General features: G+C 45.7%; 1 protein-coding gene across 2 annotated transcripts in view; it reads left to right on the top strand.

Annotated features, from left to right (window-relative positions):
- Window positions 1-22,884, top strand: part of ROPN1L (rhophilin associated tail protein 1 like) — a 33,178-nt gene extending 10,294 nt beyond the window's left edge. For both annotated transcript variants that reach the window (XM_049860073.1, XM_049860064.1), the window contains exons 4-6: window positions 11,856-12,017; window positions 20,862-21,037; window positions 22,072-22,884. In XM_049860073.1, the coding sequence (XP_049716030.1) occupies window positions 11,856-12,017; window positions 20,862-21,037; window positions 22,072-22,135 (402 nt within the window). In that variant the 3' untranslated portion in view covers window positions 22,136-22,884. The remainder of the gene's footprint in view (window positions 1-11,855; window positions 12,018-20,861; window positions 21,038-22,071) is intronic.
- The last annotated feature ends 4,393 nt before the right edge of the window (window positions 22,885-27,277 follow it).

Raw genomic sequence — 27,277 nt, 5'->3', positions numbered from 1 at the left:
GGATCCACAGTCAACACCCACAGAAGCAGCAGTCTTGAAATTAAAAGATGCGTTGCATTGGGCAAATCTGCTTCAAAAGACCTCTTTAAAGTGTTGAAAAGCAAAGATGTCACCTTGAAGACTAAGGTGCACCTGACCCAAGCCATGATATTTTTAATTGCCTCATATGCATGTGAAAGCTGGACAGTGAATAAGGAAGACCAAAGAACAAATGACATCTTTGAATTGTGGTATTGGCAAAAAGTATTGAATATACCATGGAGTACCAAAAGAACAAACAAATCTGTCTTGGAGGAAGTACAACCAAAACGCTCCTTAGAAGCAAAGATGGCGAGACTGCATCTTACATACTTTGGACACGTTGTCAGGAGGGAGTGGTCCCTGGAAAAGGACGTCATGCTTGGCAATGCACAGGGTCAGCAGAAAAGAGGAAGACCCTCAACAAGGTAGATTGACACAGTGGCTGGAACAGTGGGCTCAAGCATAACAACAATTATAAGGATGGCACAGGACCAGGTAGTGTTTTATTCTGTTGTGCATAGGGTCGCTATGACTTGGAATCAACTCATTGGCACCTAATAACAACAACAGTAAAAAATGTCTACCTGGAGCATTATAGGCATTATGCTCTTTTAAGATAGATCTATCCGGGGAGGCAGGGCCAAGATACTGGGGTAGTCAGATGGTCCTTGTGGTCCCTCTTACAGCAAAGATCAAAAAAAAAAAAATAAAATAAGTGAATCAGTTCTATATACAACAAGCTAGGAACCCTGAACATCAAAGGCAAAGTTAAGGAATCAGACTGAGTGACAGCGGGAGGGAGAGATGGTGCAGAAGAAGTGAGGAATTGCTGGACCTGACTAAGTGGGAGCGCCTCAGCCCCAATCCCCAGGTGTGACTGTGGCAGGGCTGGCAGTAGCATTTGGGTCGTGGCTGCTTCAGCAAAAGCAGGCAAGTGAAGTGACACAGCCTTGATCCCCTGGCGCAACCACAGCAGGGCTTGCGGTGGTGTTCAGGGAGCAGCTGCTTCAGCAAAAGAAGAGAAGCGAGGTGGCGCAGCTCTGATCCCTTGGCACAACTGTGGTAGGACTGAGCCAGTGCACAGAAGCTATATATGCCTCCGGAATTTGAGCTAAAACAGCGCTCACAGCACAAGATAAGTGATTTTGTCTAATTTACTGTGTGGATTTAAAACCTCCTCCTTTTGAAATAACTCTCTCCCACCTATCTGATCCCTCCTCCCTCTGCCCCAGCCAGCTTCAGTGACAGTCGATTTCTCTGGGCCTGAGATAGACCCTACTGCACTCCCTGAGCCATTCTCCCAGCCTTGGAGGAGAAACAAATTAACAAACGAGGGAAAAATCATCTGCCAGCTCCCCTAATCTGGAAACTTAGAGCAGAAGTGGCCCCTGTCCAGCCACAAAGTCCACCGGCTTTGAGTGTCTCTCACCCCTGCATGGACCCAGGTGGCCCCATTTCAGCAGATAGGACCTGGCTGTTATCTTACAAGGGCGAATTTGCTGGAGGTCTGACTGTAGCCGTTTCAGCTGTGTGGTGGAGAGTCAGGTTTTTGACATTTGATACCACACTGTCTGTCAAACAGGGTCCTCACCTACCCGTATCAGGGGCCTGAGGACTGGTGGCTCCACCCACGCCTCCAAGCTACCCGTGACAGGGGTCCAAGGATAAGTTGTGCCTCCCAGTTCTTACAGTTAAAAGCATTGGGTGCCCTATGGTACAGCTGCAGAGCCCACCCACCAGTGCACTCTAGAGAACAGGGACACGTCTTCCTCACAGACACTCAGGGGAAGGTTGTTAGCTCCCTGCCTTCCTCAGAGTGTGACACCCTGCTGCAACCAGAAACCTGTGCATACACCAATCACCACTGCTCCTCTAAGATTGTAAGTGAGAGCCTGTACCACACATTAGGTGACTGACTACCTGGACACCTGAGCTGAATCTATACAAGAATAGTGAATGGACTCCTGGGCTCATATACCTGGTAACAGCTCTAGCCATCTGGTGACAGGACATTAATGCTTCAAAGACTCTAATAATCAGGTTAGCTCACTCTATTAGCCTATTCAGGTATATCAAAACAAAGCAAGAAGCTAGGACACAGTGAGCAGACAAAATAAATTAATACAATAACTTATAGATGGCTTGGAGACAACAGCTGATATCAAATCACATAAAGAAGCAGACCATGATCACTTCAACAAACTCCCAAAACAAAGAATCAAGAAATCTGGATGAAGATGTCTTCCTGGAATTACCAGATGTAGAATACAAAAGATTAATACAAAGAGCTCTGCAAGACATCAGAAGGAGATCAGGCAAAGCACAGAACAAGTCAAGGAGCACAAATATAAAGCAGTCAAGGGAATTAAGGTTATTCAAGAACATAATGAAAAACTTAATAGGCTGCAAGAATCCATAGAGAGACAGCAATCAGAAATTCAGAAGATTAACAATAAAATTTCAGAATTAGACAACTCAGTAGAAAGTCAGTAGAGCACAATTGAGAAAATGGAAGTCAGAATTAGCAAGACTGAGAACACTTGGCAACAATATATTCAAAGAAAAATTCAGCTAAAAGAATTTTAAAAAATAAAGAAACCTCATCAGACATGGAAGGGACTGGACAATGGGTTGGAGAGAGATGCTGATGAAGAGTAAGCTACTTGTATCAGGTGGACACTTGAGACTGTGTTGGCATCTCCTGTCTGGAGGGGAGATGGGAGGGTAGAGAGGGTTAGAAACTGGCAAAACCATCACAAAAGGAGAGACTGGAAGGAGGGAGCAGGCTGACTCATTAGTGGGAGAGTAAGTGGGAGTATGGAGTAAGGTGTATATAAGCTTATATGTGACAGACTGCCTTGATTTGTAAACTTTCACTTAAAGCACAATAAAAATTATTAAAAAAAAAAAAAAAATGAAGAAACCCTAAGAATCACATCAGACCCTATCAAGAGAAATAACCTACAAGTGATTGGAGTATCAGAACAGGGACAGAAGATGGAAAATATAGAATTGTTTAATATTTGTTGGCAGAAAACTTCCCTGATATCGTGAAAGATGAGAAGATATGTATCCAAGATACTCATCGCACTCCATGTAAGGCAGATCTCAAAAGAAAGTCACCAAGACATATTATAATCAAACTTGCCAAAACCAAAGATAAAGAGAAAACTTTAAGAGCAGCCAGGGATAAACGAAAAGTCATCTACAAAGGAGAGTCAATAAGAATAAACTCGGACTACTTGGCAGAAACCATGCAGGCAAGAAGGCAATGGGATGACATATAGAAAGCATTAAGGGAAAAAAATTGCCAGCCAGGAATCATATATCCAGCAAAACTGTCTCTCAAATATGAAGGCAAAATTAGGACATTTCCAGATAAACAGGAGTTTAGGGAATTTGCAAAAACCAAACCAAAACTACAAGAAATACTAAAGGGAATTCTCTGGTTAGAAAATCAATAATATCAGATATCAATGCAACAACAGAACACAGGATAGAGCAGCCAGATGTCAACCCAGATAAGGAAATCACAAAAATAGATCAAGATAAAAAAAACACTGAAAACAGGGAAACAATGATATCGTTATATAAAAGATGACAACATTAAATCAATAAGAGCCACTAAATAAAGTAGTCATAGATCTTTCATATGGAGAGGAAATCAAGGAAGTATAGAGAGATAAAAGTTAGATTTAAACTTGAAAAATAGGGGTAAATAATAAGGATAAGCACAAAGGAGACTAACAATCCTACATATCAAAATAAAATACAAGAAAAAGACTCAGCAAAAACAAAATCAACAACGATGAAAAAGAGGGACACAGAGTTTACAAAAAAACTACTCAGCACAAAAAATTAAAGGGAAAAAAGAAACTGTCAACAACACACAAAAAAAGACATCAAAATGACAGCACTAAACTCATACTTATCCATAATCATGCTGAATGTAAATGGACTAAATGCACCAATAAAGAAACAGAGAGTTGCAGAATGGATAAAAAAAAAAAAAAAAAAAAAAAAAAAAACATGATCCATCTGTGTGCTGCCTTCGAGAGATACATGTTAGACTTAAATACACAAACTAAAACTCAAAGGATGGAAAAAATATATCAAGCAAACAACAATGAAAAAATAGCAGGAGTGGCAATACTAATTTCTGACAAAACAGACTTCAAAGTTAAATCTACCACAAAGGATAAGGAAGGACATTATATAATGATTAAAGGGACAATATACCAGGAGGATATTATCATATTAGCTATGCACCCAGCGACAGTGCTTCAAGATACATAAAACAAACTGTAACAGCATTGAAAAGCGAGATAGCTCCACAATAATAGTAGGAAACTTCAACGCACCACTTTCAGTGAAAGACATGGAAGAGCTAAATGCCACAATCAGCCAGCTTGACCTCACAGACATATACAGAACACTCCACTCCACAGCAACCAAGTATACTTTCTTTTCTAGTGCACTTGGGACATTTTCTAGACCAGACCACATATTAGGTCATAAAGCAAGCCTTAACAGAATCCAAAACATCGAAATATTACAAAGCGTCTTCTCTGAACACAAAGCCATAAAAATAGAAATCAATAACAGAAAAAAAAAAAAGGGAAAAGAAATTAAACACACGGAAACTGAACTTTACTCAAAAAACGATTGGCTTAGAAATTAAGGATGGAATAAAGATATTCATAGAACCCAGTGAGAATGAAAACACTTCCTATCAGAACCTCTGGGACACAGTGAAAGCAGTGCTCAGAGATCAATTTATAGCAATAAATGTGCACATCCAAAAAGAAGAAAGGGCCAAAATCAAAGAATTATCTCTACAGCTTGCACAGATAGAAGGGGAGCAACAAAAGAAACCCTCAGGCACCAGAAGAAGGCAAATAATAAAAATTAGAAAAGAATGAAATAGAGAACAGAAAAACAATTGAAAGAGTTAATAAGACCAAAAGCTGGTTCTTTGAAAAGATTAACAAAATCAATAAACCACTGGCCAGACTGACAAAGGAAAAACAGGAGAGGAAGCAAATAACCCGAATAAGAAACGAGATAGGTGACATCACAACAGACCCAACTGAAATTAAAAGAATCATAACAGAATACCATGAAAAATTGTACTCTAACAAATTTGAAAACCTAGAGGAAATGAACAAATTTCTGGAAATACACTACCTACCTAAACGAACACAAACAAAGGTAGAAAAATTAAATAAACCCATAACTAAAGAAGAGATCGAAAAGGTAATTTAAAAACTTCCAACAACAACAACAAAAAGCCCTGGCCCTGACTCTTTCACTGGCGAATTCTACCAAACTTTCAGAGAAGAGTTAACACCACTACTACTAAAGGCATTTCAGAGCATAGAAAAGGATGGAGTACTCTGAAACTTATTCTATGAAGCCAGCATAACACTGATACCAAAACCAGGTAAAGACACCACAAAAAAATAAAATTACAGACCAATATTGCTCATGAACTTAGATGCAAAAATCCTCAACAAAATTCTAGCCAATAGAATTCAACAACATATTTAAAAAAAATAATTCACCATGACCAAGTGGGATTCATACCAAGTATGCAGAGTTGGTTAAACATTAGAAAAACAATCAATGTAATCCATCATATAAATAAAAGACAAGAACCACATGATCTTATCAGTTGATTCAGAAAAGACATTTGAAAAAGTCCAACACCCATTCATGATAAAAACTTTCAGCAAAATAGGAATAGAAGGAAAATTCCTCAACATAATAAAGGGCATTTATACAAAGCCAACAGCCAACATCACCCTAAATTGAGAGAGACTGAAAGCATTCTCCTGGAGAACAGGAACCAGACAAGGATGTCCTTTATCACCACCCTTATTCAACATTGTGCTGGAGGTCCTAGCCAGAGCAGTTAGGCTAGATAAAGAAATAAAGGCATCCATATTGGCAAAGAAGAAGTAAAGGTATCTGTATTTGCAGATGACATGATCTTATACACAGAAAATCCTAAAGAATCCTCAAGAAAAGTATTAAAACTAATAGAGTTTAGCCAGAGTATCAGGATACAAGGTAAACATACATAAATCAGTTGGATTCCTCTACACCAACAAAGAGAACGTCAAAGATGAAATCACCAAACCAATACCATTTACAGTAGCCCCCAAGTAGATAAAATAGGAATAAATCTACCCAGAGACAAAAAAGACCTACGCAAAGAAAACTATAAGACACTATTTCAAGAAACCAAAAGAGATCTACATAAGTGGAAAAACATACCTTGCTCGTGGATAGGAAGACTCAACATTGTAAAAATGCCTGTTCTACCCAAAGTGATCTATAGATACAATGTAATCCCTATCCAAATACCAGTGACATTTAAAAAATACATTTATTGTGCTTTAAGTGAAAGATTACAAATCAAGTCAGTCTCTCATACAAAAATTTATATACACCTTGCTATATACTCCTAATTGCTCTCCCCCAATGAGACAGCCCGCTCCCTCTCTGCTCTCTCTTTTCATGTAAATTCCGCCAGCTTCTAACCCTCTCATCTCCCCTCCAGATAGGAGATGCCAACATATTCTCAAGTGTTTATTTGATCCAAGATGCTCATTCTTCACCAGCATCTTTTTCTATCCCATTGTCCAGTCCAATCCCTGTCTGAAGAGTTGGCTTTGGGAATGGTTCCTGTCCTGGGTTGACAGAAGGTCTGGGGGCCATGACCACCACGGTCCTCCAGTCTCAGACCATTAAGTCTGGTCTTTTTATGAGAATTTAGGGTCTGCATCCCACTGCTCTCCTGCTCCCTCAGGGGTTCTCTGTTGTGTTCCCTGTAAGGGCAGTCCTTGTTTGTAGCCAGGCACCACCTAGTTCTTCTGGTCTCAGACTGGTGTAGTCTCTGGTTTATGTGGCCCTTTCTGTCCCTTGGGCTCGTAATCACCTTGTGTCCTTGGTGTTCTTTATTCTCCTTTGGTCCGGGTGGGCTGAGACCAACTGATATATCTTAGATGGCCGCTCGCTAGTGTTTAAGACCCCAGACGCTGCTTTCCGAAGTGGGATGCAGAATGTTTTCTTAATAGATTTTATTATGCCAATTGACTTAGATGTCCCCTGAAACCATGGTCCCCAAATCCCCGCCCCTGCTACACTGGCCTTCAAAGCATTCAGTTTATTCAGGAAACTTCTTTGCTTTTGGTTTAGTCCAGTTGTGCTGACCTCGCCTGTATTGTGTGTTGTTTTCCTCTTCACCTTAAGTAGTTCTTATCTACTATCTAAATTAGTGAATACCCCTCCCACTTCTTCTCTTCCTCCCCCCTCTCATAACCATCAAAGAATATTTTCTTCTCTGTTTAGACTATTTCTCAGGTTCTGATAATAGTGGTCTTATACAATATTTGTCCTTTTTTAAATGACTAATTTCACTCAGCACAATGCCTTCCAGATTCCTCTATGTATGAAATTTTTCACAGATTCATCATTGTTCTTTATCGATGTGTAGTATTCCATTGTGTGAATATACCATAATTTATTTATCCATCCGTTGATGGACCTCTTGGTTGCTTCCATCTTTTTGCTATTGTAAACAGTGCTGCAGTGAACATGGGTGTGCATATATCCGTTCGTGTAAAGGCTGCTATTTCTCTAGGATATATTCCAAGGAGTGGGATTGCTGGATCATATGGTAGCTCTATTTCTAGCTTTTTAAGGACCAGTGACATTTTTTAATGAGATGGAGAAACAAATCACCAACTTCATATGGAAGGGAAAGAGGCTCCAGATAAGTATAGCATTCCTGAAAAAGAAGAACAAAGTGGGAGGCCTCATGCTACCTGATTTTAGAACATATTATACTGCCACAGTAGGCAGAACAGCTTGGTACTGGTACAACAACAAATACATAGACTAATGAAACAATTGAGAATCCAGACATAAACCCATCCACATATGAGCAGCTGATATTTAACAAAGGCCCAAAGTCCGTTAAATGGGGAAAAGACTGTCTCTTTCACAAATGGTGCTGGCATAACTGGATATCTATCAGCAAAAAAAAAAAAAATGAAACAAGACCCATACCTCACACCATGCACAAAAACGAACTCAAAATGGTCCAAAGACCTAAATATAAAATCTAAAATGATAAAGATCATAGAAGAAAAAATAGGGACAACGTTAGAAGCCCTAATACAAGGCATAAACAGAATACAAAACATTACCAAAAATGACGAAGAGAAATCAGATAACTGGGAGCTTCTAAAAGTCAAACACCTATGCTCATCTAAAGACTTCACCAAAAGAGTAAAAAGACCACCTACAGATTGGGAAAGAATTTTCAGCTATGACATCTCCGACCAGCACCTTATCTCTAAAATCTATATGATTCTGTTAAAACTCAACCACAAAAAGACAAACAACCCATTCAAGAAGTGGGCAAAGGATATGAACATGCACTCCACTAAAGAAGATATTCAGGCAGCTAACAGATACATGAGAAAATGCTCTCGATCATTAGCCATTAGAGAAATGCAAATTAAAACTATGATGAGATTCCATCTCACTCCAACAAGGCTGGCATTAATCCAAAAAACACAAAATAATAAATGTTGGAGAGGCTGCAGAGAGATTGGAACTCTTATACACTGCTGGTGGGAATGTAAAATGGTACAACCACTTTGGAAATCTATCTGGCGTTTTCTTAAAAAGTTAGAAATAGAACTACCATACAACCCAGAAATCCCACTCCTCGGAATATACCCTAGAGAAATAAGAGCCTTCACACGAACGGATATATGCACACCCATGTTTATTGCAGCTCTGTTTACAATAGCAAAAAGCTGGAAGCAACCAAGGTGTCCATCAACAGATGAATGGATAAATAAATTGTGGTATATTCACACAATGGAATACTACGCCTCGATAAAGAACAGTGACGAGCCTGTGAAACATTTCATGACATCGAGGAACCTGGAAGGCATTATGCTGAGCGAAATTAGTCAGAGGCAAAAGGACAAATATTGTATAAGACCACTATTATAAGATCTTGAGAAACAGTATAAACTGAGAAGAACACATACTTTTGTGGTTACGAGGAGGGGAGGGAGGGAGGGTGGGAGAGGGTTATTTACTGATTAGTTAGTAGATAAGAACTACTTTAGGTGAAGGGAAGGACAATACTCAATACACGGAAGGTCAGCTCAACCGGACTGGACCAAAAGCAAAGAAGTTTCCGGGATAAACTGAATGCTTCAAAGGTCAGCAGAGCAAGGGTGGGGGTTTGGGGACTATGGCTTAAGGGGACTTCTAAGTCAATTGGCAAAATAATTCTATTATGAAAACATTCTGCATCCCACTTTGAAATGTGGCGTCTGGGGTCTTAAATGCTAACAAGCAGCCATCTAAGATGCATCAGTTGGTCTCAACCCACCTGGATCAAAGGAGAATGAAGAACACCAAGGTCACGCGATAACTATGATCCCAAGAGACAGAAAGGGCCACATGAACCAGAGACTTACATCATCCTGAGACCAGAAGAACTAGATGGTACCCGGCCACAACGGATGAACTGCCCTGACAGGGAGTACAACGGAGAACCCCTGAGGGAGCAGGAGATCAGTGGGATGCAGACCCCAAATTCTCATAAAAAGACCACACTTAATGGTCTGACTGAGACTAGAGGAATCCCGCAGTCATGGTCCCCAAACCTTCTGTTGGCCCAGGACAGGAACCATTCCCGAAGACAACTCATCAGACATGGAAGGGACTGGACAGTGGGTAGGAGAGAGATGCTGATGAAGAAGAGTGAACTACTTGTATCAGGTGGACACTTGAGACTGTGTTGGCATCTCCTGTCTGGAGGGGAGATGGGAGGGTAGAGAGGGTTAGAAACTGGCAAAATTGTCACGAAAGGAGAGACTGGAAGGGCTGACTCATTAGGAGGAGAGTAAGTGGGAGTATGGAGTGAGGTGTATATAAGCTTATATGTGACAGACTGACTTGATTTGTAAATGTTCACTTAAAGCTCAATAAAAATTTATAAAAATAAAAGCTGGAAATAGAACTAACATATGACCCAGCAATTCTACTCCTTTGAATATACTCTAAAGAAATAAAACCCTTCACACCAACAGATATAAGCACACCCATGTTCATTGCAGCACTGTTTACAATAGCAAAAGGATGGAAGCAACCAAGGTGCCTGTAAAGGGATGAATGGATAAATAAATTACTGTATATTGACACAATGGAATACTACACATCGATAAAGAACAACAATTAATCTGTTAAACGTTTCATAACATGGAGGAATCTGGAAGGCATTGTGCTGAGTGAAATTAGTTGCAAAAGGACAAATATATGAGACCACTATTACAAGAACTCTAGATAAAGTTTATACACAGAAGAAAATATGAGGTTATGAGGGTAGGAAGAGAGAGGAATATTCACTAACTAGATAGTAGACAAAAATTATTTCAGGTGAAGTGAAGGACAACAGACAACACAGGGGAAGTCAATACAAGTGGACTAAATCAAAAGCAAAGAAGTCTTGAATACAACCAAATGCTTCAAAGGCCGGAGTAGCAGGGATGGGGGTCTGGGGACCATGGTTTCAGGGGACATCTAGGTCAATTGGCACAACAAAACATATATTAAGAAAACGTTCTGCATCCCACTTTGGTGAGAGGCATCTGGGGTCTTAAACACCAGCAAGTGACCATCTAAGATGCACCAATTGGTCTCAACCTACCTGGAGCAAAGGAGAATGAAGAGCACTGAAGACTTACAGTAAAGATGAGTGGAAGAGACAGAAAGGGCCACATAAACCAGAGACTACATCAGCCTGAGACCAGAAGAACTAGATGGTGCCCAACTACCACCAATGACTGCCCTGACAGGGAGCACAACAGAGAATCCCTGATGGAGCAGGAGAGCAGTGGGATGCAGACCCCAAATTCTCATAAAAAGACCAGACTTAGTCTGCTTCTTGGCTCAAGTAGACCATGAGACTACGTGGGCAACTCCAGTCAGGAGGCAAGATGAGAAGACAGAAGGGGACAGGAGCTGGCTGAATGGACATGGGGAATACAGGGTGGAGAGGAAGAGCGTGCTGTCTCATTAGGGGGAGAGCAGCTAGGAGGGCATAGCAAGATGTGCGTAACTTTTTGTATGAGAGACTGACTTGATTTGTAAGCTTTTACCTAAAGCACAATAAATAAATAAATTAAAAAATATATATCTATCTGGGATCAAAGCAACAACAGCAACTCAACAGATTAGGTGGGGTCCTTAAATGGCAGCGAGTTTATGTTAATGGAGGAGGAACGACTCTGAGAAGAAGGGCAGAATGATTGCACAACTTGAAGAATGTAATCAATTTCACCGAATTGTACATCTAGAAATGGTTGGATTGGAGTATGCTTTGGTGTGTATATACTCAACAACAAAATAATTTATGTATATAAAACATGACACCATGTGTGTGGCCAGCTGCCCTCCACACCCTGTGCCCCCCACATGCAGTCACCACCCCCCAGTGCTGACTGACCACTCCCAGCGCTGGGACCCCCGCAGTGTTGACCAGCCCCCCGAGCGCTGGCCGACCTCGCCTGTGCTGACCAACCTCCCCCAGCGCCGACTGGCCCCCCAGCGCTGACTGGCCCCTGCAGCACTGACTGACCTCCCCCAGCACTGACTGACCTGTCTCGAATTCCAAGTTCATTCCCCACCCCACCCGGGTGGCTCCTGGCTGGCTATTTGGGGATTGTTTTATTCACAAACATGCTGTTTTGCAGGTTTTTAAAACCTAAAGGAATGGTGTCTTTGTGTGCTTTAAACAGTGTAGCCACAAGGAGTACGTGGAGCTAGCAGACCTGGAGCAGAAGTGGAGAAATCTCTGCCTGCCAACAGAGAAGCTCAGGGCGCTCCTGCAGCTGGATCCGTGTGAGAAGAAAATGGAGTGGATAAAGTTCCTAGCCCTCGGATGCAGCATGCTTGGCGGGGTAGGTACCTGCGAGCTGTGCCATCACAGTGATGGGGGAGGTGTTTCAGTAACTAGAGCAAACACTTTTCTTTAGTAACTTCGTCTTACCACTTAACCCACTGCCACGGAGTCGATGCTGACTGGCAGCGACCCCACAGGGTCTCAAGGCTGTAAATCTCTGTAAGAGCAGGCAGCCACAGCTTTCTCCCGCAGAGCCTCTGGTGTTTTCAAACCACGGACTTTTCAGTTAGCAGCCAAGTGCTTTAACCACTGAGCCACCAGGGGTCCTAACTTTGTCTTAGAACTGTAAATTTTTCAGATGCCTATCATCTTTACAGGCTTATAAAAATAAAAAACCAAATGCGTTGCCTTCAAGTTGATTTTGACTCAGGTTAGCAGCGGTAGCTCTTAACCACTATGTAACCAGGGTTTCTTTTTAGGCTTATAGTTATTTTAATTTACAGTGGTTAAGTACTTATGAATCCCTGAACTTAAAAGATGTTAATAAAAAACCCAAAACTAAAGTTGCTGTTGAGTGGATTTCAACTCATAGCGATCCTATAGGACAGAGTAGAACTGCCCCATAGGGTTTACAAGGAGCAGCTGGTGGATTCGAACTGCCCACCTTTTGGTTAGCAGCCGAACTCTTAACCACTGTGCTCCAAAGATGTTAATAGAACAGAAATATAGAGATGCTATTGAAATTCATTTAGATCTGGGTTTGAGAAGACAGTGCACCAGTGACTTTATTAAAACACATGTCGTTTGGTAAACTGATGATGCCTGCTTTACTCATAAAATCATTTTATACTTCCGTTACAATCTATTGTTAATAACTAAAAGTGCGTCTGTCAGTTTGTCATACTGTGGGGGGCTTGCATGTTGCTGTGATGCTGGAAGCTATGCCACCGGTGTTTGGATACCAGCAGGGTCACCCGTGGTGGACAGGTTTCAGCTGAGCTTCCAGACTAAGACTAAGAAGAAGGACCCGGCAGTCTACTTCTGAAAAGAATTAGCCAGGGAAAACCTTATGAATAACAGCCAAACATTGTCTGATACAGTGCCGGAAGGTGAGCCCCTCAGGTTGGAAGGCACTCAAAAGACGACTGGGGAAGAGCTGCCTCCTCAAAGTAGAGTCGACCTTGATGTCATGGATAGAGTTAAGCTTTCAGGACCTTCATTTGCTGAAGTAGCATGACTCAAAATGAGAACAGACAGCTGCAAATATCTATTAATAATCGGAAACTTGAATGTAGGAAGTATGAATCTACGAAAATTGGAAATCCTCAAAAATAAAATGAAACACATAAACATGGATATCCTAGGCATTAATGAGCTGAAATGGACTGGTACTGACCATTTTGAGTCAGACAATCATATGGTCTACTATGCCAGGAATGACAACTTGAAGAGGGGTGGCGTTGCATTCATTATCAGAAAGGACATTTCAAGATCTATCCTGAAGTACAATGATGTCAGTGATAGGATAATATCCATATACCTACAAGGAAGAACAGTTAATAAAACTATTATTCAAATTTATGCACCAACCACTAAGGCCAAAAATGAAGAAATTAAAGATTTTTACTAACTTCTGCAGTCTTAAATTGATCGAACATGCAGTCAGGATGCATTGATAATTACTGGTCATTGGAATGCAAAAGTTGAAACAAAGAAGAAGGATCAGTAGTTGGAAAATACGGCCTTGGTGATATAGAAACGATGCTGGAGATCACATGATAGGATTTTGCAAGACGAATGACTTCATTGCAAATACCTTTTTTCAACAACATAAATGGTGACTGTACACATGGACCTTGCCAGATGGAATACACAGGAATCAAATCGACTATGCCTACGGAAAGAGAAGATGGAAACGTTCAATATCATCAATCAGAAGAAGGCTAGGGGCTCACTGTGGAACAGACCATCAATTGCTCATATGTAAGTTCAAGTCAAAACTAAAGAAAATTAGGTCAAGACCATGAGAGTCAAAGTACGGCCTTGAGTATATCCCACCTGAATTTAGAGACCATCTCAAGAATAGATTTAACATATTGAAACTAATGATCGAAGAACAGATGAGTTGTGGAATGACATCAAACAGCATACATGAAAAAAGCAAGAGGTTGTTAAAAAGACAAGAAAGAAAGCAAATACCAAGATGGCTGTCGGAGGAGACTCTGAAACTTGCTCTCAAAAGTTGAGCAGCTAAAGCAAAAGGAAGAATTGATGAAGTAAAAGAACTGAAGATTTCAAAGGTGGTTAGAGAAGACAAAGTAAAATATTATAATGACATGTACAAAGACCTGGAGATAGAAAACCAAAAGGGAAGAACGCACTTGACATTTTTCATGCTGCAACAACTGAAGAAAAAATTCAAGCCTCAAGTTGCAATAGTGGAGGATTTTATGGGGAAAATATTACATGATCCAGGAAGCATCAAAAGAAGATGGAAGGAATACACAGAGTCGGTACGCCAAAAAGAATTAGTCGATGTTCAACCATTTCAAGAGGAAGCATATCAGGAACCAGTGGTCCTAAAGGAAGAAGTCCGAGCTGCACTGAAGTCATTGGCGAAAAACAAGGCTCCAGGGATTGACGGAATATCAACCGAGATGTTTCAACAAACAGATGCAGCCCTGGAGGTGCTCACTGGTTTATGCCAAGAAATTTGGAAGACAGCTACCTGGGTAACTGAATGGAAGAGATTCATATTTATGCCTATTCCCAAGAAAGGTAATCCAAATGAATGTGGAACTTATCGAACAATATCATTAATATCACACGCAAGCAAAATTTTGCTGAAGATCATTCAAAAGTGGCTGCAGCAGTATATTGACAGGGAACTGACAGCAATTCAGGCTGGTTTCAGAAGAGGACGTGGAACCAGGGATATCATTGCTGATGTCAGATGGATCCTGGCTGAAAGCAGAGAATACCAGAAGGATGTTTACCTGTGTTTTATTGACTATGCAAAGGCATTCGACTGTGTGGATCATAACAAATTATGGATAACATTGTGAAGAATGGGAATTCCAGGACACTTAATTGTGCTCATGAGGAATCTGTACATAGATCAAGAGGCAGTTGTTTGCTAGAACAAGGGGCTACTGGGTGGTTTAAAATCAGGGAAGGTGTCCATCAGAGTTGTATCATTTCACCATACCTATTCAATCTGCATGCTGAACAAATAATTCAAGAAGCTGGACTATATGAAGAAGAAGGGGGCATCGGGATTGGAGGAAGACTCATTAACAGCCTGCATTGTACAGATGACACAACCTTGCTTGCTGAAAGTGAGGAGGACTTGAAGCACTTACTGATGAAGATCAAAGACCACAGCCTTCAGTATGGATTACACCTCAACACAAAGAAAACAAAAATCCTTACGACTGGACCAATAAGCAACATCATGATAAATGGGGAAAAGATCGAAGTTGTCAAGGATTTCACTTTACTTGAATCCACGATCAACACCTATGGAAGCAGCAGTCAAGAAATCAAAAGACGCATTGCATTGGGCAAATCTGCTGCAAAAGACCTTTTTAAAGTGTTGAAAAGCAACGATGTCACCTTGAAGACTAAGGTGAGCCTGACCCAAGCCACGGTATTTTCAGTCACATTGTATGCATGTGAAAGCTGGACAATGAATGAGGAAGACTGAAGAAGAATTGATGCCTTTGAATTGTGTTGGGAAAGAATATTGAATATACCCTGGACTGCCAAAAGGACAAACAAATCTGCCTTGGAGGAAGTAAAACCAGAATGCTCCTTAGAAGCAAGGATGGCAAGACTGCATCTTACATACTTTGGGCATTTTGTCAGGAGGCATCAGTCCCTGTAGAAGGACATCATGCTGGGTAAAGTAGAGGGTCAGCAAAAAAGAGGAAGACCCTCAACGAGGTAGATTGACACAGTGGCTGCAACAATGGGCTCAAACATAACAAGGATTGTAAGGATGGTGCAGGACTGGGCAGTGTTTTGTTCTGTGGTACACAGGGTCCCTATGAGTCTGAACCAACTCGATGGCACCTAACAACAATAACAAAGGTAGATTACAGCTTCTTTGCTGGTGCTAACACGTACTCATGCAGCTGAGGAATGAAAGCAGCTGGCCTCCAGTTCACCCGGACGGAGGGCTGTGAACCCAGCGTGGGTGGTGGGAGGGCTTGGAAAGATGCCCCGTGGCAGTCTGCACCCCCGCCCCCAGTGCAGTGTGGGTGAGAGGAGCGAGAACTGCCACAGGAGCTTATGCAGAGAGGGGTGTCAGAGAGAGCTGACCCGTTAGTACTGGTGATGTGTTTCTTTACCCCTCCTTTCTACCCCGGATCCTGGGGCACATAGCTGGGAGACCCACGATCCTGGCTTCAAGGCTCACACTCACCTGTGGTCACACAGCAAAAAATAAAATAAAACAGCTGCCGTTGAGTCAGCTCCAACTCATGGCGACCCTAAGTGTGTGAGAATAGAACTGTGCTCCATACGGTTTTCAATGGGTGATTTTTCAGAAGTAGACGACCAGGCTTTTCTTCTGAGGTACCTCTGGGTAGACTGGAACCTCCAACTTTTCAGTTAGCAACCTAGCACATCCACCCTTTGTGCCACCCAGGTGCTCTGGTCCATACGCAAGTCTCTTTAATTCAATTTTAACTTATAAAATTTACTGTTCATGTAATGAACACTATGAGCTTCCACCCAACACAAATGCTGAGATGCTGAGTGGCTCACAGCAGCCTTTCAGCCTCCTCTGTCCTGCATGCCCTCACCCAGTATCTGTGATTAAAATCACACACTTCTGCTTCCTTGCTGTTTAAAATAACTTGCATCACATGTTTATCCCACCCAAGAAGTGCCTTACTCCGTCTTAGATCCTAATTTAGGAAAGAGGGTCCAGCCATCTTTAATCTCCTGGGGCTTTCCTCATTCCGAGCGGCACCGCAAAGGCCCATTGTCGTGGTCAGCAGCTCTCCTGGCAGTGTGATGCCACCACGTGGGTCCACCATGCCTCGCCCACTCCTCCTTCTCCTGCCAGCGGCCCTGTGGGACCCTCTGCGTCCCTGGAGAGTCAGGGTCATGACCCCTGCTTTGTCATGTGAGAGCCCCTGGCCCTGGTGTGCCCCATCACTGTGGAGGGGGTGTGCAGCGGGCCACCTGGTGAACTATGAGGGCACTCACTGACCAGGCCATGTCAGCTGCACGTCAAGGTCTGATTTCAGCAGGAGGGTCCCAGTGGGTTTTCACCTGGAGGGGCAGAGACACATTCCTCAATGGGTGGAGCAGATTTTCTGTTGCTTTGTGGATTTGCATCTCTGTGAAATCAAGGTTATAATGTACCATTAAACTCATGTTTAATAGTTGACTAACGTTTATGGTTTTCAACAGTGATGAGAAAGAGTAAAATACTTCACGTCTTTGGATCCACATTTGTAATTTCTACCTCCCTAAACCCACCCAGGAAACCCTGGTGGCACAGTGGTTAAGAGCTGTGGCTGCTAACCAAAAGGTTGGCAGTTTGAATGCACCAGGCGCTCCTTGGAAACCCTATGGGGCAGTTCTACTTTATCTTATAGGGTCACTATGAGTCAGAATTGACCTGACGGCAGTGGGTTTGGTTTTTTTGGTTTTTAAACCCACCCAGTGGCTCCTCTGAAAAAAGGCCTGGTGATCTGCTTCTATAAAGGTCACAGCCAAGAAAACCCAGTGGAGCAGTTCTCCTCTGCACATGAGGCGACCTGAGTTGACAGTGATGCCACAGCAGTGGGTTTGGGCTTAGAATCACGAAAAGTGAGCACTAAATTTAAAACAAAACTGACTCTGCTTTGGAAAATAGGGTTTCTTGCCCATGTGTGGTGTGTGACCCAGGCAGAGATGCTTGTCAAGGATAGCGCTTCCTTCTGGACTGATCAGGCAAGGCACAGAGGCACATGTTGTCTTGTTGCTTCTCTACACCACTGCTTGGTCCTCAGAAGACGCACTCACAGCGAGAGTGAGCTCACAGCAGCCGGGCCCCCACCAGCCCCGAGCTCCTGCCCTCCCTTGCAGGTGCCAGAGTACGGAGGGCAGGGTCGGAGCCCTTGGTCAGGCTGTGCACCTGGCCCAGGTGTGCATACGTTCATCGCTGATGCCATGTACGCCAACATGGCCTGGGCGGCCTGGATGCACTAAGAAAGGAGGTGTGACTTCAATGAAGCGTTTCCCCACGTGGCTTTAAACGGAGGAAGTGGAGTAGCAGCGTGGTGGTGGGAAGGCGTGTGTCATAGGCCCTGTCTTGTCACGTGTCCACACGGGTGAAGCCCACAGGTGCTGCCACCTGTCAGCGGCTCCAGCTGTTGCCTCGCTTGGCTCAGAGCAGATATGCCCTCAGCTTGCTCAAGCCCCTCTTGGAGTCCCCAGCTGGCGAAGGCTCTGAAAGGACAGAGCCTCTGCTCACGCTCCCGAGTCAGGTACACGGCCCTGCTCTAAATGCCGCCGGGTCTGCGGGTACAGGACAGACAGACCCTCCTCTAGGAGCTGTGTTCACAAGTGTCCCTGCGGTATTGGGTGCTGCCATTGTGGCAGCATCGAAAACTGCACCGTGGGGTTCAGGCGTAAGGTGAGCACATTAGGGTTTTATTTGGTGACCCGTCCTTCCTGCGGCTGCCCCCTGCAGCCCTAGCCCCCCTGCGCATGAGGATGCTGCGCACACCATGCATCTCCCATGGCAGCTGTGATGGGCCTGACCGAAAGTGTGGTCTGAGATTCTTCACTTTGTTTTTTAAAATGTGGAGAATTTTTAAACACACGGGAACTTTCATGAGCAAGGTCCTGTCCCTGTAGACCCCTGGGTGGAAGTTCGGATGCCTTAGACTGTACAGACCACAGGGTGACTCGCTCTATCTCAGCTGTGCGTGTGCTCAGGGGCAACGCAGGCTTCTGCCTGGGTGTGCCGCTCACCACGTCCCCCTTTCCACCCTTGCCCAGAACGCGCACTTTGCTCCTTGGTTATGCAGCGAGCTGACTCGGGAGGTGAGGCCCCAGGACAGCTCAGGAAGTGTCCAGGGCATGGCCTGAGCCTCATGGCTGCCTGATCCCACACCCCCACTTTACTCAGACGGTAGGTCAGATGTGAAGTCAAGGCTGAAGACGAAGTGCAACTTCAGCCGCCCCCTCCCAGGAACAGGGAATGCATGTGAGGACGAGGGGGCAACAGATGGGAGCAGAGCAGACCACCTCCTGGAGGGGCCTGGAGCTGGGGCCCTTTGGGTGGAGAAGTGTGTTTATAAGAAACAGCTCTCAGTGCAAAATTAAACAAGTTGTTTATGACTCCTCTTGTGTATAAAAATGCCTGCAGACCGCACTGTCAAAGACAACAGCCTCGGTGATGTCCTGTGCCTTCACCAAGGGCAGGGCTGCTGGCCTGTTAAAGTGCCTCATCCTCCAGAGCATCCGAACATCACATTAAGAGCCCCCGCTCCCCCCCGTCCCCCCCCCCAGCTACCCTGAGCTGCTCCTATTTCTGGAACAACCACCTGCCCTGGTCCTGCACCTGTGGGCCCACACCTAGCTCCCCAGGACCCCACGGAGCCGGCTCCTCCTTGTCTTTGCTCAGCCACCTCCACATCCCCCTCCATGCACCCTGATGCCAGGTGGGGCCCAGCCCCTGACTGGAGGGTGCTGCACAAGGGCCTGTGGCAGGCCCAGAGCAGACAGCGACACAGGACTGGCCATCGTCGGGGTGTGTCTGCCTCCCGAAACGGCACACAGGCCACCCGACGGTGCCGCTCAGGGCATATGAGGGGCAGCCTGCAGCTGCCGGCAGGGACAGGACAGGAGAAGCCACCTAGCACCCAGCACCCCACCTGTAGGAAGAGAAGGTGCCTCCAGCCTGTGCACGTGGCGGAGAAAGATAGTGATCTATCGTGGGGTTTCCTTCATCAAGTGAGTCAGAGGTGGGAGCTGTAGTGAGGATGAGAGCTTGGACTGGGAGCTGCCCCAGCCTCAAGGGCCTGCTGGGCAGGATCAGGAGCTCCAGAAGGTTCTGTGAGTGGGTGTGGGAGTGTCCCTGAGAATGGGAGTCCTGGCTGGTAGTGGATGATGGGGAACACAGCCAGGCTGGGCCGTCAGCCAGACTGAGCTGGGCAGAGGAAGCAAGCTTGAGCAAAGTTCGAGGTCCACAGGGGTGGAAGGCACAGCGTGTTCCTGACACTGAGGCCACACCAGAGCCTGCTGTGTGCACAGGCACGAGGCAGTGGATGGGCCTGTTTGGAGCATGGATGAGGGTGGACAGGCGTGGATGGAGGCGGAGGGGTGTGGATGGGTGTGGACAGGGTGGATGGGTGTGGATGGGATGAACGGTGCCTGGACAGGCGTGAACAGGGGGTGGATGGCACGGACAGACCCGGACAGGCACGGAAAGGGGATGGACGGGGGGTGGATGGGCATGGACTGGTCCGGACAGGGGATGGATGGGCGTGGACGGGAGTGGATGGGTGTGGACAGGGGTGGATGGGGCCTGGACAGGGGATGACAGGCCTGGATGGGCCTGGACAGGGGGCTGGGCAGGCATGGACCAGGCATGGATGGGATGTGGACAGGTGTGGGCTCGAGGGCTGGACGCTGTGCTCTGGCTGATGGTCCCACCTTAAAGAAGCTTCTGTGCCTCCTTGAGAGCCCTTCCTGCCTTAACATAAATTTTGAATGAAAATCTTCTTCAGGCCAGCTTCTTCCTTTTCTCAGCCTTCCCTTTCCATCTCCTTCTTTATGTCAATTAGAAACTCACCTGGCTCCTGAGATTGAGTCACTCACTGTGGAGTGTCTGAGCGGCTTCTGCACTGTGGTGGGCGACCCGCAGTGTAACTCCCTCCCCCACTGTGTGTTCCAGTCCCTGAACTCAGCCATGAAGAACCTCTGTCAGATTCTGACGGCCGACCCCGAGGGTGGGCCCGCACGCATCTCCTTCAAGACCTTCTCCTATGTGTACCAGTACCTGGCTGGCCTGGATGCAGACTTGCCCCGCTCAGACATAGAATCCTACCTTGACAACCTGAAGGAAAATATGTGAGTACGCCTCCCGGGGCCCTTGGGCAGCCCCCTCCCTGCCTGTCTCCCCTGAGCAGCTCAGGCAGAAGGGGACATGCCCTCCTCTCACCTGCACACCTGCGCTGTGTGCACACCTGCATACCCACACACACACCTGCAGTGTGCACACCTGTGCATCCCCACACTCACACATCTGTATACCTGCACTGTGTGCATACCTGTGTACCCACACACACACACCCATATACCTGCAGTGTGTGCACACCTGTGCATCCTCACACCCTCACACCTGCAACCCTCACACCCACACTATATGCACACCTGTACACTTGCATACCTGTACACCTGCACGTGTTCACTGTAGGCATGCCTGCACACCCACACACCTGTACACTCATACCTGCAATGCTCACACCTGTACTGTATGCACACCAGACACACACATCTGCACACCTGCACTGTATGTACACCTGCACACTCCCAGCACCCACACACCTGCACTTTATGCACACCTGGACACCTGCCATCTAAGGCATCTGGGCAGCAGCACCCATCTCAACAGGCTGCTTTCTCTCGGGACCCAGAGGTCCAGGGCAGGCTGTGAGAACTTCTCAGACTGCAGCAGGGTGTAGCCTCCAGCTGTCCTGAGAGAAAGCATTAGACCCCCTCCACCGTCTGTCCTGGCGCTCTACACTGAGATCCCTGGGCTTTGCAAGCTGCTCACTGGGAGGCCAGCCTGGGCCAGGCAGCCAGTCTCCTGGGCTTACGCAGCCTTTGAGCTTGACTGGACCGCCTTCTTAAATGGAAGGAAAATTTCATTGACTAAAATTTGAGTTTTCATTACAGAAAAATCTGTAAACATAGTACTGATCTTTTCACCTAGAACCTGATGTCCATTTCAGTATGAGGACCTAGGAGGTAGGAGTTACTGGGGGGAGACCACGATGAGCCCTTTTTAAGGTAGAACTTGTACAGTCTCCTGCTCTTATGAGCGTTCTGTTATATGTGCCACAAGGAACTACTAACAAACGTCTTTTCTGTTTCCAATCCAGAGAGTCTAGAAAGAATGGCATGATAGGACTTTCAGATTTCTTCGTTGCCAAGAGAAAAATTTAAAAAAGCCAGGAAGAACACTCAGAAGACATAGGCCATAAGTACAGAAAGGAACACTTTTTAAAGTCAAAATAGTGCCTTCAAACCCCAGCACCAAATACAGCTTGTTATGAGCCACGTAGGTGTGCAGTGTGAGTTTTTACCCTAGCAGGACATTCGTCGGGCAGAGGTTGTTAGGGGGCACATTTAATTCCTGCCCCTTCCATTATATCCTGTGAGCACCTTACCTGGAGATGCGTCATAACGGTGAAGTAGTCTGTTTCACGATCAGGCTGGTGAGTAGGTGGGGGATGGGCTCTTCTTCGTCTTCATTGGAACTGTGACCAGCAGGGACCCACGCTCCACTCCAGGGTCCACACGGATGCCTACGAGAGCTTCTACTTGCTGATGCTGGACAGCGCAGCACCTATCCACTTGGATGGGGACACGAAGACCCTGAATTGGCTTCCACTGTCTTCAAACGACAAAGCTTTCCAATGACAGTGCGTCTTAGATGACTTGTGGAGAACTTGGCAGCGGGTTGGCGTTCTGTTCTCTGCAGACCGCCCTCCGTGCTGATGAAGGCTGCTGGCACCTGGAGCGTTGTTTGGAAATACTCGCTGTGATGTTGTGCTGAGATGCCGGACGTGTATTTGTCGTCCAGACACTGGGCCACCTTACGTGATACAATCACTTGTCTGGACTTTTCCTCACCTTCCCAGAGACCAGGCAATATACACAGATGGTTTGTAAAAGTAAAAGCAGCTTTTCAGAATTGGAATTAAAAAAAAAAAAAAAAGCTTTACAATTGTTAAAATGCTTTAAACCTTCCCAAAACTTTGCTTTCCCAAAGAATCCGAAATGTGTTTTCCTACTTGTGAAGAATTGATGCCTTTGAATTGTGGTGTTGGTGAAGAATATTGAATATACCACGGACTGCCAAAAGAACGAACAAATCTCTCTTAGAAGAAGTACAACCAGAATGTCCCTTAGAAGCAAGGGTGGCGAGACTGCGTCTTACATACTTTGGGCATGTTGTCAGGAGGGATCAGTCCCTGGAGAAGGACATCATGCTTGGTAAAGTATAGGGTCAGTGGAAAAGAGGAAGACCCTCAACGAGGTGGATTGACACAGTGGCTGCAACAATGAGCTCAAGCATAACGGCAATTTTAAGGATGGCTCAGGTTGCTATGAGTTGGAATGGACTTCGATGGCACCTAACAACAACAACTTGGGATGCCTCAGCACTCGGGACTGGGAGAAGAGCCGTAGGTACTGTGCAGCGTGGGCAACAAGACTCACAAAAGGACAGAGTATGCAGGCCACGGCCCAGTTCCTATAGACCCAAAGAGACAGAAGCCCAGCCAGCTCAGAGGGTCTGCATCTACAGAGCACACACGATGTCTGTCTTAATCAGACCCAGGACTCGAGTTGGCCAGGGGCTGACCCACAGGGTGACGTGCCTCCAGGTGCTGCCTACCCACAGGGACTGCACAGACCTCCAACAAATCGAGTAGACCAGACCAACCACCCCAGCAACCCAACAGAGGTGGCACTAGGGCTCCAAGGTGGGTGGGACTGGGCTCGTGGGAACCACGTGTTCTTACCATGCCTGAGAGCAAACCAGAGGCAGAGGAAGCAGTGGTTAGAGCAGCTAACGGAGAATGCAAACCAGTTGGCCTTTTAAAAGAATTTCTGCAAATTTAGTGTTTAAATACAAATGTTTAAAAGCATTCAAACATATATCTTAGGATTAGTGGATATTGGGACTTTACCTGTTTGTTTTTCTAAAGAAAAACCCAATAGGGTAGAAAAGCTTCTTGTTGAGCTGTCTCATTCTCTGATCACACCCAAGATTTTCCATGACCAAGGCACCATGACTGCCTATAGCAACCTTCCCCAACTCAGTGTGGAGGGGAGATGATTCTGCCAGGTTTAACCTGGTATCTAATGTCAACCCATTCGTCCATCCATCTATTCATCCATCAGCTCAACCATCCATTCATTCACCTACCCACCCATTCATCCATCCACTCATCCATCCATCCTTCTGTTCAACCATCCATCCATCCAACCATCCATCCATCCAACCATCCATCCATTCACCCATCCATCCAACCATCCATCCATTCACCCATCCATCCATTCTTCCACTCATCCACCCATCCACCCACCCATCCATCCCTCTATTCACTCATCCATCCATCTGTCCATCCAACTACTCATCCATCCATTCAACTCATCCATTCACCCACTCACCCATCTTTCCACTCATCCACCCACCCATCCCTCCATCCACTCATACACCGATCCACCCATTCATCCATCCATTCATCCACCCATCCACCTATCAACTCATTCACTCATCCATCCATGCACCCATTCACCCCTCCATCCATCAATCTAGTCATCCATCCAATCATCTGTCCATCCAGTCATCCATCCATCCATCCATCCATCCATCCATCCATCCATCCATCCATCCATCCATCCATCCATCCATCCATCCATCCATCCATCCATCCATCCATCCATCCATCCATCCATCCATCCATCCATCCATCCATCCACCCACCCATCTATCCATCCATCCATCCATCCATCCACCCACTCATGCACCCAACCACCCATCCACCCACTCATACACCCAATCACCCATCCATCCACTCATACACCCTTCCAGCCATCCATTCATCCATCCGTCTACTTATCCACCCATCCCCCCACCAACCGTCCTTCCATCCACTCATCCATCCATCCATCCATCCATCCACTCGTACACCCATCCACCCACCCATCCATCCATCTGTCCATCCATTCATCCCTCTATCCATCATCACCCATCCATCCATCCACTCATCCACCCATCCACCCACTTGTACACCCATCCACCCATCCATCCAGCCATCCACACATCCAGCCATCCACCCATCCACCCACCAACCATCCTCCCATCCAATCATCCATCCATCCTTCCACTCGTACACCCAACTATCCACCCATCCATCCACCCATCCGTCTGTCCATCCATTCATCCCTCTATCCAGCCATCCATTCATACACCCATCCAGCCACCCACCCATCCAGCCATCTACCCATCCACCTGCCAACCATCCTTCCATCCACTTATCCATCCATCCACCCACTCGTATACTCACCCACCCACCCATCCATTTGTCTGTCCATCCATTCATCCCTCTATCCATCCACTCATCCCTCCATCCATCCACTTGTACACCCATCCACCCACCCATCCATCCGTCTGTCCATCCATTCATCCCTCTATCCATCCATCACCCACCCACCCAGCCACCCACTGTCATGTGATAACTAGAGTGTAAGACCTTGTCTAACTCCAGGGAGAATGAGAATCAACATCAGCATTAGCCGAAAGCTGATTCCTACGAGGTTGTGGTCAGATATACCTCCGCTCTCCAACCTTTTTACCAACTCTGACACCAGCCGTCCTCCCCAAGGCACCCCTTACTTCTCTGCTGTGTTCAAGGACCACACAGAACTCACAGATCATACAGTTATATGGTTTATTAGGGAAGTAACATGGGATCAGGATTAACTTGGAAATAAGAGGAACAGGATCAATGTCAAGAAGCACACAGAAAGGTCTGGAAGGCTCCCCCAAAGTGAAGAGCACATCCCTCCTGCCATGGATTGAATTGTGTCCCCCCAAAATATCTGTCAGCTTGGCTAGGTCATGATTCCCTTGTATGATTGTCTACCATTTTATCTTCTGATGTGATTTCCCTGTGTGTTATAAATCCTATCACTATGATGAAATGATGTGGATTAGTGGCAGTTATATTGATGAGGTCTACAAGATAGTCTTAAGCCAATCTCTTTTGAAATATAAAAGAGAGAAGCGGGCAGAGAGATGTGGGAACCTCATACCACCAAAAAAAACAGCACTGGGAGCAGAGCGTGTCCTTTGGACCTGAGGTTCCTGTGCTGAGATGCTCCCAGACCGAGAGAAGATTGATGACAAGGACCTTCCTCCAGAGCCAACGAGAGAGAAAAAGCCTTCCCCTGGAGCCGACTACCTGAATTTGGACTTGTAGTCTACTACACAACGAAAGAATAAACTTCTCTTTGTTAAAGCCATCTACTTGTGGTATTTCTGTTACAGCAGCACTAGTTGACTAAGACACCTCCCTTTTTTAGTGTAGGACAGCTCTCTCTCTCTCTCCCTCTCAGCCAGCCATGCAGGCATCTTCTCAGCCCCCTCAGGACAGGCCTCCTCTCAGCCCCCTCTTGGCCACCTCGAAACAGGCCTCCTCTTGGCCCCTGCCCTGCTTGGTCAAGTGTTACATCTCTTTTTGTTCCTCTGATAAGTGGCTCAATCCTGTTAGGTGGATTTTATGCACCCTATTTGCATTTTTTTTATTTGCATAAGAACAGACTAATCCCTTCACTGGACTAAACTTGCCAATCCCCTGGAAAGTGGCTCCATCTATTTGCATACCTGACATTTCCTGCTGTCAGGGACTGGCTTCTTCCCTGCACAAAAATAAAGGACCAGGGCAACGGCAACAGGGCAAGTGTAACAACTCTTTGGGGCTCTGGGGAACATCTCCAAAGCTGTTTCCTTTTTCTCTGTATTTCACAGAACCAAGGCGAGAGGCCACATGAAGAAACTCATTTCACCACATCTATCTACCCGTCCAATCATCCATCCACCATCCAGCCACCCTCCGACCTGTCCATACACTCGTCCAAACGGTGTTCATGGAATACCAACTCTGTCAGGCATAGCACAGCTCTCAGACCGTGGGTGACAGAGGCTTGATAGGTGACGCCTGCCTACCAACAGGTGAAAACTAGAGGAACAGGTACCCGTCCAATCATCCATCCACCATCCAGCCACCCTCCGACCTGTCCATACACTCGTCCAAACGGTGTTCATGGAATACCAACTCTGTCAGGCGTAGCACAGCTCTCAGACCGTGGGTGACAGAGGCTTGGTAGGTGACGCCTGCCTACCAACAGGTGAAAACTAGAGGAACAGGTACCCGTCCAATCATCCATCCACCATCCAGCCACCCTCCGACCTGTCCATACACTCGTCCAAACGGTGTTCATGGAATACCAACTCTGTCAGGCGTAGCATAGCTCTCAGACCGTGGGTGACAGAGGCTTGGTAGGTGACGCCTG

This window comes from Elephas maximus, chromosome 2, assembly GCF_024166365.1.
Source record: "Elephas maximus indicus isolate mEleMax1 chromosome 2, mEleMax1 primary haplotype, whole genome shotgun sequence".
NCBI lineage: Eukaryota > Metazoa > Chordata > Mammalia > Proboscidea > Elephantidae > Elephas > Elephas maximus.
Note: the sequence above shows the minus strand (reverse complement) of the source record. Positions and strands in the feature narration are given on the sequence as shown.